This window comes from Calypte anna, chromosome 1 (assembly GCF_003957555.1).
Source record: "Calypte anna isolate BGI_N300 chromosome 1, bCalAnn1_v1.p, whole genome shotgun sequence".
In the NCBI taxonomy this organism is placed as follows: Eukaryota; Metazoa; Chordata; class Aves; order Apodiformes; family Trochilidae; genus Calypte; species Calypte anna.
The window spans coordinates 14,403,572-14,419,293 of NC_044244.1; the positions used below are offsets into that span (position 1 = coordinate 14,403,572).

The window sequence follows — 15,722 nt, forward strand, 5'->3', positions numbered from 1 at the left end:
TGCAAAGGGTTAAAAAAGGTATGAATGTCAAAGATTAAGTCATACCAACTATTTACAGAAATGCTTTGTCTAACCTAAGGTTTCCAAGCTGGTAATCATAATCACAGCAAAACACAGGTAAAATCTGTGTGTTCTGTCTGCCTTGTTCAAAGAGGATAAAGAGGTCTTAGAGTATTAGCCTAATGAAAAACTCCATTAAGGTTTACAAGTAATTGTGTTATATGCACATTAATTCAGTATCTTAAAGCGAATAGGTCAAATTAATGAACTTGTTACTTATTATTCAGATTTATCTTTATTTATTTAAAAAGCCAGCAAGAAAGAAATTAATATCCACAGAAGCTCCTTAACTCTGTTTAAAAGGTAAAGATGGAGTAAAATAAAATGTGATGGCCTAGAACAAGATTGGTTTATGCATAACTGAAACAGAGAAACAAGTCAGTCAGTGGTATAGCAAGCACAGAATAGCATAAGGATCAGCTTCTACAGTCATTACACAAAATATTTGGTTGTACAACATAATTCATTAAATAACATAACTCAGCAGAATCAAAGAATGGTTTGGGTTGGAAAGGACCTTAAAGACCACTGAGTTCCAGCCCCCCTGCCATGGGCAGGGACACCTCTCATTAGACCGGGTTGCTCAAAGTCCTGTCCAGCCTAGCCTTGAACACTTCCAGGGATGGGGCATCCACAGCCTCCCTGGCCACCTCCTTGCTGTGTCTCACCACCCACATAATAAAGAATTTCTTCCTACTGTCTAGCCTAAATGTACCCTATTCCAGATTAAAACCATTACCCCTTATCCTAACACTACACAACCTTCTGAAAAGACCCTTCCCAGCTTTCTTACAGTAAAGATATCTTAAATAGCTTCATTTTATGTTAATTTACCATAAATCAGTTAGTGACTTTGGCAAATATGAAACCAGGAACAATACCAAAAAAATACCAAGATCATTTTGGTAGCCAAAATATGTTTTTTTAGCACTATCCACAGCTTTCATGGCACTCCTTTCTTTGAAAAGAGAGCAACAAACAAAACCAGAATCTTTCCAAATGTAGTAAATCGAAGCATTACAAATTTGTTTTTTCTTTATTGATGTATAAAGTAACAACTTCAATTGCCCCTGTTGTCTGAATGAAAGCTGAATGATTCTAATAAAATAATCGCATTAAAAATAAAAAATAATTATTGTGCAAGTATCTGACTGTCACAGATTGACCATTACTACTCATGAAAAACATGGATGTCTGGTATGTCATATATATATATATATATATATATATTCATGCACATACTCATGCATATGTACATATTCATGCATATGTATACATACACACACATATATATAAATATATATATATATGTACTTTTTGGTCTGGAATACTACAAATAAAACTTTGCAGAACAAATTTCTCCAAAATCTTCCATCTTATGGGAACAGAGCCTCAGGAAAAACAAAATAAAACAAAAACCTACTCAACTAAAAGGAGCAAGATGAAACTGAAGAATATCGAGATTATATATCAACTACAGGAAGACATAGCATATTTTAGCCCAAACAATTTCAGCAAAAATCTGGCAGTATTACTGCTAACACCACCAGGGACACAAGAAAAATGTTTTAGCAATATATTTGCACATACTATGAATGCAGATGTATGTACCACCTGAAGCAGGGGCATTCAAAAACAATGTGAATGGCTCTGAGCCAGAAATACAACTCAGTCATTCTCAGTAGGACTAATTACTCTAGGCAAAGCATCATGCTAGCTTGGCCATGTAATTTCTGTTAATCAAATCAGTTCAGTTACCCCTACAGAACAGTGCACTGTGTCCCACAGGCTTATGGTGTGTTATTTTAGAGTACACTAGTTCTCACATAAGGCAGTAAATTGCACTGCATCTGAATCTCTAAGCAAAAGTGCCATGAAAGCAATTTTTCCCTCCAGATTAGTGTGTGTTGATCCTTACAAGAAACTGCACACAGCAATATTAATATCAACACATCTGTCTGCTCTGTGTAATCTCCAGGAAAGATCACACTGTCATGAGAGTAACCAAGTCCTTCCTCAATTTAATTGCAGTCTGATTCAACACAAGATCTGGCTTGGCAATCATACACCCTAAATTTTTGCTTGGAATAGAAAAATAACAGTTTTGAGGGTCAATTTCTGCAGCACTTCAGTAACATAATGAATTGTGTGAAGTTAACTTAAATGTGAGTGACCAGAAGAGAAGTAATTGTGTCATAATGTTGAGATGAAGGTCTTTGAGGAGATTTATAAAACAAACATTGAATAGGTATACCCAAATGGGCACGCAGGCTTGTGCATCACAAGCAGACACAGAGCAAAACAGTACATGAAAATAAATGGCCAGTTTTCCCACAATTCCACCCAGAATAGCCTATAAGCAGTAAAAGGTATAGATACCACAGAAAGTGCAAAACTTTCACAGTAATATCAATAAATGGCTGATTGCAATAAAGCAGAAATTATATTGCACCACATGTCCAACAGAAAGGTAAACCACACAGGAAGAATGTTTCCTTGAATGAGAGCAGAAAGAGATATTCAGAAATACTTGGCTACACCCACAAATTACTATTAATCTTGGCCAGGATCCTAATTCAAAAGCAAGCCTCCATGACAGAGCTCCCTATCCATTACCAGGCTTTCACAACACTCATGTCTACCACCTATTTACTATCATCACACACTGTAGTACTTCCCAAGCATTCCCAAAGCTTTTGTATCTTCCCACCAAATAATCAGTGCCCAGGGTCTGTTCACCACGCTTCACAGCCTCCCAGTGTCACAGAGCACTACATCACAGGTCCCATCTTTGTGAACCACAGCATTTCCACAGCCTCACCCCAAACACCACAGCCTGTTTTCCTGTTCCATGACACCTCCCAAATGGGACACCTTTCCCTTCATCTTTAACAAGAATAATTACTCAGACTTCTCTTAGGCTTCAGAAGATGAAGTATTTGAAAACAAGAAACTCAAAAGACTGACACTTTAACAGAAAAATGTGGAAGCTCTTTTTTTAAATGGTGAAAGGAATAAAAAAAAAAAAAAAAAAAAAAAAAAAAGAGCGCAATAAAAGGCAGTTTCTTTAAAAGAAATAAATCCTAAAAACTGCACAAGATAAACACCTCAGATTTTAAAATTAAATTGTACTATTATTTAAACAGAATCTAGCATTCAGACTAATCCCACAAGACTGGAGTTCAGGTAGTTAAGTGACTACTTTACATATCCGGAAGATGTGAGAGGAGATCAAAATGCAAAGAAAACAGAAAATTAGAAAAAATGGAAAATTAGAAAAAACATTCTAGTTTAGAATGCTACAATTGCTTAAGTGCTTCAGTCAAACTGATACACCAAATAAATACAGAAACTTGCCATTTCCAACACAGTATCTGATAATTATAAGACTAAGTCATTGTCTAATAATTATTTTGTTACACAGTATAAAAAAAGCAATAGTGCCAAATATGCACAATAAACTTAGGATTTTTCTGAATGTTTGATAGTTCAGCTTTCCCACAAGCTATTTTTGGAAGTTGAATTTTGAACACTGTTAAATCAACAGAGAAACAGCTGGTAAGATACTACATCCACAACACCAACAACTGATCTCCAAGACTAACAGGATGTTCCTCACTGCATTTCACAGCACAGCATGGAAGTACCCGAGATAATTCAAGTACAGAAAGCAACCCAGCAATGTAACATAAGCTTCATGAGAACTATTTCAACATTCTTCCTAGAAGCAAATAAAATAAAGGGTAAATTAGTCACCACTGCATCAGAATGCTTCCAGTATCATAAGTAGGTTAGGTATCTCTATCAATCATATCAGAGAAGGCTTCCATAAAGGCCAAAGAGCCAATATCCTTTTTTAGGATGTGGATGTGAACATAAACTATAATTCAAACTATGCCTTTTTGCAGTGCAAGGGCTTCCAAAAATTAAATATGTATCTGCTGCCTCTGAAGGTGTTTTATACAAACACAAACCAATAATCAATTAACTGGTTCACAAAAAAAATTTTCCCAAAAGAACACAAGTTATTATCTTACATTTTTCATGCTATTTAATAACTTTATCTACAGAAGTGACAGGAAAAAACTGACAGCACTAATGAGTTCTCCTCATACCATTTCTCAATTGAAATCAGGAAGCATACAGTGAGAGCCATAATTAAAAAACTGAGGATTTTTTTTAAGTCAAACACTACTATGAGTCATACAAGTGCAAGCTAAAAATGCTTCTAAAAGTAACTAAGAAGGACTCACCAAGTTCATTGAGACTCTGGGCAGCTTTTGTTATCTCTCTGCTTCCTCCTTGCAGCTGTCCTTGAAGTCTCTTACTGAGATACAAGATGCGTATTATCCTCCTCAGCAAGTCACAGGCAGCCTGCAGAGATATCAGAGCATTAGGGGATATTATCAGTACATAATGATCACATATCAGGCCTCAAGTATGGAAATATTTTAACCAAAAAAGGAAATACGGATCTGAATAAAACCAAAAACCTTAAAAACTGAAATCCCTTTGTTCAGGGATTTTTTAACAATGTTTTATGCAATACAGACCAACACTGAGAATTACATTACATGATTACATTACTGATAATTTCATGACCAAGCTGATAATTACATTCACAAAGCTATGGAGATTATGCTGTCCTTACTACTAAAAAAAAACAAAAAGGAAACCCAGAACCCTATGACAGAGTAATTGAAAGTAAACTTTATTTTACATTGTGCACCTCTCCTCAATATTCCTCCCCTCTGTAAAGCTTTAGTAAAATTAAGAAGTTGTCCTTGCCAACCTAACATTCATCCAAAATAAGCAAACCAGAAGCATTTACTTCAGAGGACAATAAAACCTAAATGCTAAATTGTTATTATAGATACTGACTCTCATGATAGGAATATGTGTACAGCTCATTTTCTTCATAAGGCCAGTCACCTTCATTCTGCCAACTGTTAGTTCACATTCTTTCAGAGGTTTATTAAAATACACAGCATTCTTGTCTAAAAATTAAGAAGATGTATGCAAATACAAATTTTCATGCAAAATATTTGTGTGCATGCTTTTGTTAGCACCAATTTAGAAAAAAAATAGGCATGGCTGACATGTGAATCAAACATAGAAATTTCATAAATTTTCATTCAACTAAGATCTTGAAACTTGTTTTCTCCTACTCAGTAAATAACAGAGACAGAGAAACAGTAGGGTTTACATCAAAGGTGGAGTTCCCTTAGGCCCAGATTGGGTCAGTGGGGCTAAAAAATGGCTGCTCCACATTCTGGAGTGGGTAAAGTCTAAACTTGAATTCAGAAATGCAGTTCAGGAGAAGGCTGGAGTGTACATTTCAGTACAGCCCAACATCTGCATTCAGAATAACAAGAAGGGTAAACGTGAAATCTAGAATGAGTAAGAGACTGTTGTTCTGGAGTATTTCCCCTGCTACTGAATATAAAGCTTCCTGAAATACATACTTTATGGATGTGAAAATTAATTTTAAATTACTTTAAAAAATATTTAGTGTCTGACAGACTTTTAACCTCTTTTTTAGACTCATACTAATGTCTTGAAAAATGACTGTTAAAATGCATATATGAAAACACACAAGTGTGTCCTTTCAACCAATATTCATAGGACTGCACACCTTGAAGCTTTCCCTGTGCCAGAACAACCAAAACATAAATATTTATAATGTAATTTTATTAAATATCTAGACAGAACAAAAAGGAAAACATAGAAAAGCCCCAGAAAGGCAACTGACTCAAATCACAATTACTCTCACTGCTTTTGGCTCTGTATCACAGTCTGAAGTAAAAATTCTCTAAGCATTGTAAGACAGCCACATGACTTCCATTACCACTACTGAGAATAAGTGGAGCTTATCCTACTTTGAGAGATTATTGTATTAGTTTTTATTAGTTTATTTCTTTAATTAGAAAAATCTTGATCCACATATCACACTCCTATCTGTGAACTAAATTTCTGCAAGATGAATCAGAAGTAGCTTTTTATATAGTGCACTGTGTTTTGCCAAGTAAGAGGGCATATTATCACTACTTTGCTTTCAAATCTAATTACAATCTAATCCAATTGTGTACCTCTGGCTAATGCTTTTTCCTTGGAATTCAGCTTCAGTTATCTTCTGAGCATCTTTTACTTTACATGCCAAAAGATTATTTCTTTTTCATTTGACTGATGCTCATTATCTCCTATCCCAAGAAAAAAAATCCTCTACAAGGACTTTTAAACTCAGTAAGAGATGAGAAAAGTTACATGCAGATAAAAGAGCCAAAATAACTTCCACTTTGGGCCTGCAAATTAAAAGGAGGAAAAACACCTAAAAACACTGAAGATGCACTCTTAACTTCACAGTGATTGCTACTGCATTGTGCCCTTGACCAAGATTCTATTCCACCAAAGTATTTCCATTTACATGAGTTGTTCAACTTACTAAAACTCCTAGTTGTTGTATTGAGTGCACCCTCAGGAAGCTTGCTGATGACCCCAAAATTTTTGTTTGGTGAAGTCAACACGCTGGAGGGAAGGGATGCCATCCACAGGGACCTCAACAGGATCAAAAAGTGGGTTCTTGCAAACTGCATGAAGTTCAAAAAGGCCAAGTGCAAGGTTCTGCACTTGTGTCAAGGCAATCCCATGCACCAGTACAGGCTGGGAGGAGAAAGGGTTGAGAGCAACCCTGAGGAAAAGGACTTGGGTGTGAGTGTAGACAAAAAGCTTAACGTGAGCTGTCAGCATGCGCTTGCAGCCCAGAAATCCAACTGGGTCCTGGGCTGCATCAAAAGAAGCAGAGCCAGCAGGTTGAGGGAGGTGATTCTCCCCCTCTACTCTGCTCTTGTGAGACCCCACCTGGAGTACTGTGTCCAGTTCTAGAGTCCACAACATAAAAAGGACACAGTTCATTGAGTATGTCCAGAGGAGAGCCACTAAAATGATAAGAGGACAGAAGCACCTCCCCTATGAAGAAAGGCTGAGGAAGTTGGGGTTGTTCAGCCTAGAAAAGAGGAAGCTTCAAGGTGACCTTATAGCAGCTTTCCAGTACCTGAGGGGGACCTACAAGAAAGCTGAAGAAGGATTTTTTTTGCATGGATGTGTAGCGAGAGGAAAAAGGCAGCGGTTTAAAACTTGGAGAGGGGAGATTCAGGTAAGACATTAGGAAGGAATCCTTTACCATGAGGGTGGTGAGACACAAGTACAGGTTGGCCAGGGAAGCTGAGGTTGCCCCCTCCCTGGAGATGTCCCAAGCCAGGCTGGATGGGGCTTTGAGCAACCTGATCAAGTGGAAGGTGTCCCTGCCTATGGCAGGAGGGTTGGAACTAGATGATCTTTAAGTTCCCTTCCAACCTAAACTGTACTGTGATTCTATAAGAGTGTAATTTGTGAGGACAATGTAACAGAAGTAATATATATATATATATACACACATATATATATGAGTGAAGCTGTGTTAGATCTTCTAACCTGACCACTTGTATAGCAGAAGTCTGAATAAATTCAGGAAACATTCCCTTCCCGAGCTGATACAGAATGCTTTTATAAAGGAGATGCTTTCATCCAAGAAAGAATTAATTATGAATTCAGCTGTTCAAGCAAGAATTAATTTGGAAAAGACCAGTTAGTCCCACTGGTTTTAGTAAAATTAAAAATATAATCTAATTTTTCCTGGAGTTTACATATTAGTTAATTCCTGAAATTTAAAGCAACATATCAACAGTAACAGACATTAGTGCTACAATTTGAGCAATAAAAAAGCCTTTACTTTTAATCTTAAATTAATTTTAAGAAATTACTGAACGACTTAAGGAGAGGACCACTTGAAAATATGCCAGTGCATAGCTCATATATACAATTGTTTAAACTGCAAGATCATAAAGTAGTTAAATTTGCATGTAACAAAAGCCTGAAGAAATTTGAGACAGTCCACTATCTTCAGACTACATTTAATTTTTCGTTACAGTAGCATCAGCATGAAATCTGCTACTTGTGAAGACTTTCAAAAGTGAGTAACTTTAAAATACAGAATTAGTATTTTTAAAAGGTTTTTAAAGTTTTGCTATTATTAGGATTTTCATACAGTGAAACATCTGAAATTAAGAGAACACATAAAAACATATGGTTAAACTGAGCTGCATAGAAAACAACTCCCTGGAGGACAAAATCTTTGTCTGCATATTTCAGCTTCCAACTATTCCCATTTAGCTTGTGATCTAGTATGGAAAGACTCAGAAGAAGACTGTGTGATTTAAAGTAGGAAGTAAGTCTGCTACTCCCTTGGCATGCCATGAAGCTCTAAAAGTGATGCAAGACATAATATACATAAGTACACAGATGAGATTTAGAACTCAGGACTAGATCTGAAGTTTTACAATGAATTTGCAGTGAGAATGTCTATGAAAAAGCCAGACTATATTAAAAACAATTAAGAATGGCAAAATTCAGCTTTGTGCAAGCCAAATATTCCTTCAGGTTGTTGAGCAGTCCCATAGCAATCAACGGAGAAGCATGACAGTAATACCATCATGAGTACAAAAGGCTCTTAAACACCACACAGTGCAGCAAAACATACCTGCCACACCTACAGATTTTAACAGAATGAAACCACTTTTATCAGTCACATACCTTTTCTAGTTATTCTTCCATCTGTCAGCTGAGAAAATTAGCAAGTTTCAAAGTGCCCCATGTCGTAAATCTTGCATTTAGGAGCAATTTCATGTCACAAACCCTGTCACCACCAGAAAATGGTTTTCTGTGCTGATGCCCTTCCTTCCTGACCAAACAAGGCAGCAGCAAGATAAAAAGACACCAGAAAAGTGCCTCCTGGGGAGGCAGAAAGATTAAGATTTCAAAGGCCAATTGATTCAACTCTCACTAAATCCAGCTTCATTTCATAATTCAAGTGTCCTGACCCTCAACTCCTCCCAGCAGTGTAGTGAGACATAGAACACTTGCTATGTATCTGACAAGACAAGAAGGGACAGCAGCTCTCATGCCAAGAAGGAATTCTCACTGGCAAAGAAAGTGGAACCATTGTTTCTCTTTCTACATTGTGGTAAATAAATGGACTTGGATGGGTAGTCTAGCATGCTCCCCTTACCCTTCACCTCTTTCTGCTGACTTACCACCAAGAAAAGCCAGGTATTGCATAGGCTGAGTAATACTGACTCTGGACACACACTGCATTCACACTACGGGAAAATCGATGTAACCCTGCTGCAGTAAAAAGGAAGCAAAGAGCACCCAAGACACGTTTGCTAACATCAGAATCATTCTTCTCAAACATCCTTCTGCACTTTGACTTTGCATAAGCTCAGGGCAGAAATGATCTTCAGCTTTAGTACCAAATTCCTTCAACCCTTTCCAAAGCTGCAACATACCTCACCTAACCTGCAACATGAAAATCACAGATTGGCCCAGGGACACAAACAGTAACATGAAGTTAAAAAGAACTGGAGATGCAGCTGGACAGACTGCTTGAACAGAGTGTTACCAGCATCCTGCTGAATGTCACTCACAGCTTCTGAAATTAATGTAGGAAATAGAAGTTCAGCCAAGAGACTACTGCAGCCCCCAAAGAAGAAACTGCATGACAATTTGCAACTTCTTCCACTCTACTGTACAACAGCAGACACACACAGACCACAAACTACTTGATTGCATACCCACAGCTCAAATTTCACCCATGCTAGTTCAGCAAAGCTAAGACAAACTTGCGAAGACTACTAGTTCAAACAATCACTTAATCACTTGTGGATTTGGAGCTGAATTATTTTCCAATCACAAAGTGGATAGAATGCAACTATGCAACTACATAACTCCTGAAAATATATGGAACAGTTTTCAGCTATTGTAAAATTAACAATGAAGTATTTGACACTTACTTTACCATCGCTGTGATAAGCTCTCTCCCCCCTGCTATCCTCTGATGGGTATCTATATTCTCCTGTAGACTCCACTCACACTCCAAAGACATGTACCTGGGCTTATTAAACTCCAGAACCACAACTGGATCTGTAATTTGCATCTTGACTATTTTGAAAGAATTAATTCTCAAGGTCTTTTCTAAATTTCAGTCAAGCACATATTAACTCACATGATAAAAGCTGCTTCTACAGAATAGCACCATAACACTAAATACCAAATTTACAAGCACAGTAATGAGAATTTAATTAATCGGCACTCAGATAACCTTTCCCTCTTCCCTATATCTCTCCAAAAACTCACTTAGCTATTGTAAACATGAATTTCCTACTTTGCAATATGAAGCACACCCCAGTAGTTCATGAAGAGACACACAAATACTGATTTTTCATTGAGAAATACTGACAGTGAAATACAGGCTGCAGGAGCATGAAAATCCCAGCCATGTCTGACTATTGGCAAACAACATATTCAAAAAGGCTTTTAAAAATACATTTTTAAAATACAACTTACTTGAAGTTTTGCGAGCTGAGCTGTACGAGACACTATTTTGTTGTAGGGGTCAACAATTTTTACTCTAATTCTAAAAAATAAGAAGATAAATTTATTTGTAATCATATTAATAAATAACATGATAAAACAATTAAGAATTTATACTTTCTAATCACATAATGAAGAGCATACCTATCAACAGTACTTTGCAGAGCATTAATTCTAGTCTGCATCATTTGGAGGACACCTGCAAAATAAAGCAGATTTTTTACATGAATCACTTGTCATTTACAGAAAGAACTAGTCTTCAAATCATAGTGACTACTGCATACTACTTTAAGCATTAAAAAAGTTGCCCCTTTACAACAATGCACTTAAACACTGAAAGAAATAAAAGATAGCATAGTTGGAAATAAACCCAACAGGTAAGAGGTCTCTTACGGAATGGCAGGTAACACAAACCTAAAGAAGAAATATCACTCTGAAATCTATCTTGTGTTAAGTTTCAAATAATGAAGTGTGTTACTTTCTAAGAGAATGATGATCAGAACTGCTGTTTGAAGGCACATAACCTGGTACAAGCACTTGAAATGGCATAAAGTGACTGGACAGTTCAGAGAAAACAACAGACAAAGAGGACTGAGAAAATAACCAGTTCTATTTCACAGTTCTTGGCCTGTGCATAAAGCATCTTTAGCAAAAAAGGTAACAATGTTACTGTGAGATCAAACAGAGCAAACTACCCTAATCTTGTTTGTTCCAGATTAGTTTAGCAAAGCAGCACAACGACAGCCCACAAGTGTGCTTGTTCTTTCCTTGTTAAAATGCAAACAAAATAGTCAGGTGTATCAATCACTTTTGCAATATGGATTCAGCCTGCTGAGAATTTAATTAAGTTACACAAACCCAGGCCTACAAAATTATTTTTGTTCCAGTTATTGCCAGCATTCTCAAACATACAACATTTTTGTAAAGCTCTGTGTACAAGCATGTCATCATCAAATTGGATAAAATTGCAATATGATACAGTAAGAAGGAAGATAAACACAAAACTACTGCTAACAGTTTTATTTAGCTTGTCCTGTACTTAGCAGGGGGACTACTTAGCAACAGACTCTTCTCAGTTCTCTGACATTCAAGACTGGAATGATAGGCACACAACTCTCACTCATCAGAGCATGAAGATATGAGATACAGTAAAAAGTTGGCAAAATAGGCTGAATTTTCTACTCTACATTGCAATAATGGTGGAGGGCCAGAAGCATGATACCACTGCATCTATGTTGTGATGTTGCTATACAGTAGTCCTCAACCAGAAGGCATAATTAGGATGGGCAACAAGGCAATTTACCCTTCTCCATCTGCTGCATAATTTGCAGAACAATACTATTTAGCCTATCTTGAACTAACAAGTATCTCAAGATATCTATTGAACTACCTGTAGACAGAAAAGAGTATGTGTACTAGATCAGTGTACCATTTAAAAAGTGCACAGACCTTAAAAGAAGACTCTACAAGCTGGGTGTATCCATTTGAAACATGAGAATCACTTCCACGCATCCAAACAATTGTGCTTGCTGTGAATGAGTTCCATAATCTCCACTCTCAAGTTTTCTTGGTTAAACATACCCAGTGTTTCTAACTTCATAATTAAAATTTCTATTGACATTCATCTTTTCTACTTCTTATGAATCTTGACTCAGTGTTTCTGTACATATATCACATGTGGCACAAGCAGGGCATAAAAGTTTTTCAAAACATAAAACATTATCTTTGTGCTTTTGCTGTTCCTAGCAACTGGAAACTGAATGTCTCATTCCACTGATGTCTCAAGTATCACTTTTCAGGATTAGAACACCTGCATGCTTCTCTCACACACAGAAAAGGCCTCCTGAAGAGCACAAATCTAAGCAAACGGTGAAATTTCAACAAATTTGAGGTGAATTAGATTTTGGGGGTTTTTTTGCATTGTTATCAGTAAAACATCACTTATAAACCAAACCTGCCTTATAGAAATATTTTATAACTAAATAGTTGTTTTGAAGTACTCCATTCTTTCCTCAGAGCAATTTTAGGAAGGAATGTCTTCAGAAACAACCATGATTTCAGAAAATACAATTCCACTGAGAACAAATTGCTCAAGATCAAGTCAGGGACATATTTATCAATCACCATATAGACTACAGTTCTTATCTTATTATTTGGAGGATGAATAGAGACTCCAGTCTTCCAAAGCTAAATTTTCCAACCGTTTAAAAACGTATTTGGGAGCTACCATTGGTAGATTAAAAAGGCATTTTTTTATTTGCTTAACTATAGGCAAATGCTAACAATCAAATACTGTATCCAACAAGTTTCAAAGAGTAAGAAGATACTGTAACTGTCAGTAACCAGAAACTCTGGTTATGCCAAAACCTGGAAGCAGAAGGAGGAACAAAGATAAACTACTTAGCAAGCTGCAAAATGGAAAGGGAAAAGGGGATAAGCTTGGATCTTAATATTTGCAAATTGGCATGTTAGGGAGGTAAATATCTTTCTGTGGAAAAAAAAAAACAAACCAAAACCACAAACCATATGAAGTTCCCAGCAAGTGACACGGAGAAGAATGGCAAGCTTAATGAGCTCCTGGCACAAGAACAATATACTGGAATGATTTTTCTATACAGATTCAAAGGTTCCTAAGTAAGGCCTTTGAAAGTCAGCAGTTTATATTAAAATCCAGAACCCAAAGAGTAGAATAACACAAAGGTATGTATGTAACTTCATAAGTAGCTCCTCATTAGGAAAAAAATATCTCAGTGCAGTTAAGGTTATGTACTAAAGCCTTTTTTGTTAAGATTTGTTATCTACACAACACATGAATGTGCAATGTGAGTGAACTTGGTATTTAGAACAACAGGTGTCAGCTAATGTTACAACAAAATTAGACTTATTTGAAAAAAATACATGAAAAGGTCAAAAAGATTTGATTGCTAAAGTTGCTCAGAACTGATTATCAAAATATGTTTTCCTATGAAGAAGTTATGCCAGAGAAGTCTTAGCCAAATCATCTCCCTGGAGCTCCATCTGCTGACATCAAACAAAAAAAAGCTGCCACATGTTACTTCTCAGATCTGTAGCCCTAGCATTAGAGGGCAAAGCTGTCAGTGAATGACATTCCCTGAGCAGATATTAAAAGTACTTCCTCCATTATATGAAGCAGAAAGCATAATAAAATGGTATTTACTTTCCAGGGATTCAATTCCAGTTGCTTGGGCCAAGAGGTCTTCATGTCTTGCAACAACCTTAGAAAAACATACATAATAGAGAAATCAACAAAGAAAATGGGAATGTGTGTCTGAAAGGGATATTAATATATCATCATCATGCCTACATTAGGTATTAAAGTACCATCATCCCTATGTTAGGCAGACCCAGGGAAAAGCAGCCACATCTCAAAGATGAAAGGGTTTTCAGAACACATTTTAATTCACAAAAGCAGCAAGCCCAGGCTGAGAAGAGGGGCAGTAACTGCAGCCTAACTGGCATCTTAATTAGAGCCAGCAGAATAATTACAATCCAATGCGTCTTCGTATATAACAATAACTGTAAATGTAAGCTTATTCATCACACAGTAATAATGTATATTCACACTTTTTAAGATTTTATTTTCTATCCATGACATTAACAAACTTGTTCCCAAAGAATTACCAACTGGGACAGGGGGAGGGAGGGAGCAGGTTTTGAAATTACCCACAAACTTAGCAAGTGTTCTCACTGCAAGGCCCACCGTAGATTTGCAGTGTTTGTGTAGATATTACCAAAAAGCCTTCTACAATGCTAAATCAAAATCACCTTTCTGAAGGTGCAGAGGTGTGTTAACACAGGCTATATTTGCCCAGCTAAAGGTAAGCCTTAGAAGCAAGGCTACTTTCTAACACAGAATGAAAGGATGCAAATTAAACCATTCCCTCTCTTCTCACAATTGTCACCCAACACCAGAGACCAGGATTTCTGAGAGCTGACATGATCACTTGGGAAGAGTCAGGGAACATCCTTACAAGGAAGAGTGAAACCCCCATATATACAGAGATTCTCTCCAGAAACTGAGAACAAAGCAGTATATGGCCTCTTGATAGGAGTATCAAGGGTGGGCTTGACTGAGTTAAGTGTCAAATTACCCACTAGTGGCTGCAGGTTGCACCTTTAATTCTTGCTTGTAGAGTACACCGGGCAATTTCAGAAGCATCAAGATCATAAGATTACTAAACTTTTGACTAGTTTACATTAACCACCCCAGAATAACGGGCATGCTTTAAACTTACTTGTAAATGAAGCTCTTTATCCAACTGACTAATGCCTTGGGCAAGTTTTGCCAGTTGCTCAGCTATCACAGCCCGATGTATAGACTGGGAAGTGTAAGCTTTCACATCAAAATCTTCTCTGAAGAAGTCAGCATAACATTCTGAAAAAGACAGATTTTATCTTTCTACTTCAAAACAGTCAAATAGTATTTACAGACCTAAAGTCTTTTGATCTTCCATCTGTCCAAAATGCAATAGCAGATGTTCTTCACGTACATAACACAAATAAGACAGATTTGAGAAGAGACCACTATCAAGAGAAAGAAGTTTGGAACTGATGACTGGGGTGGAGGGTTGTGAACGATGAAAAAGGCACAATATTCCTTTCTTCTCCACAGCTTTTTCTCGAGTAGAATTCACTAAGAAGTATCAATAGCTTCTTGAAACTTTACAGTGTAACTACAGTAAGGGTGTTGAGGCTGCACACATTATCAAACACCCACCAGTCACCTTCAGATTGTTGAGGATCAAAGTGACACGAGACACAACTTCATTAGATCATATTGAATTCTTTCAATGGTATTGGTCTAAAAGCTGCTAAATTAATGATTCTGCTGATTTTGGATCAAGCAAGACCCGAATTTCCAGACAGGGCGTGTTAATGCGCCCAGCCACCTTCCTCTCTCCTTTTAAGCGCACCTTTTTTCCCTTTAGGAGCAAGCGACCCCAGGTGCATATCTCCTGGCAGCAGCGGGACGGCTCCTCCCGAGGAGCGGGACGGGACGCTCAGCAGAACCAACCCACCCACCCACCACTGCCTGCCGTCTCGCCGCCGCTGGAACTTTCCCTGGGCGGGTTCACCGCCTCCCTCGCCCCGTCCCGTCCCCGAACGCCGGCGCCTCTCCCACGCTCCCCCCGCCAGCCCAACACCGCTCTCCCAAAGGACCCTCCGTCTTCTCA

General features: G+C 37.5%; 1 protein-coding gene across 2 annotated transcripts in view; it reads right to left on the reverse strand.

Annotated features, from left to right (window-relative positions):
• Nucleotides 1-15,722, reverse strand: part of COG5 (component of oligomeric golgi complex 5) — a 170,029-nt gene that overhangs the window by 154,026 nt on the left and 281 nt on the right. For both annotated transcript variants that reach the window (XM_030452100.1, XM_030452106.1), the window contains exons 2-6: nucleotides 14,784-14,923; nucleotides 13,706-13,763; nucleotides 10,672-10,726; nucleotides 10,501-10,570; nucleotides 4,314-4,434 (exon numbers count right to left, since the gene is read on the reverse strand). In XM_030452100.1, the coding sequence (XP_030307960.1) occupies nucleotides 4,314-4,434; nucleotides 10,501-10,570; nucleotides 10,672-10,726; nucleotides 13,706-13,763; nucleotides 14,784-14,923 (444 nt within the window). The remainder of the gene's footprint in view (nucleotides 1-4,313; nucleotides 4,435-10,500; nucleotides 10,571-10,671; nucleotides 10,727-13,705; nucleotides 13,764-14,783; nucleotides 14,924-15,722) is intronic.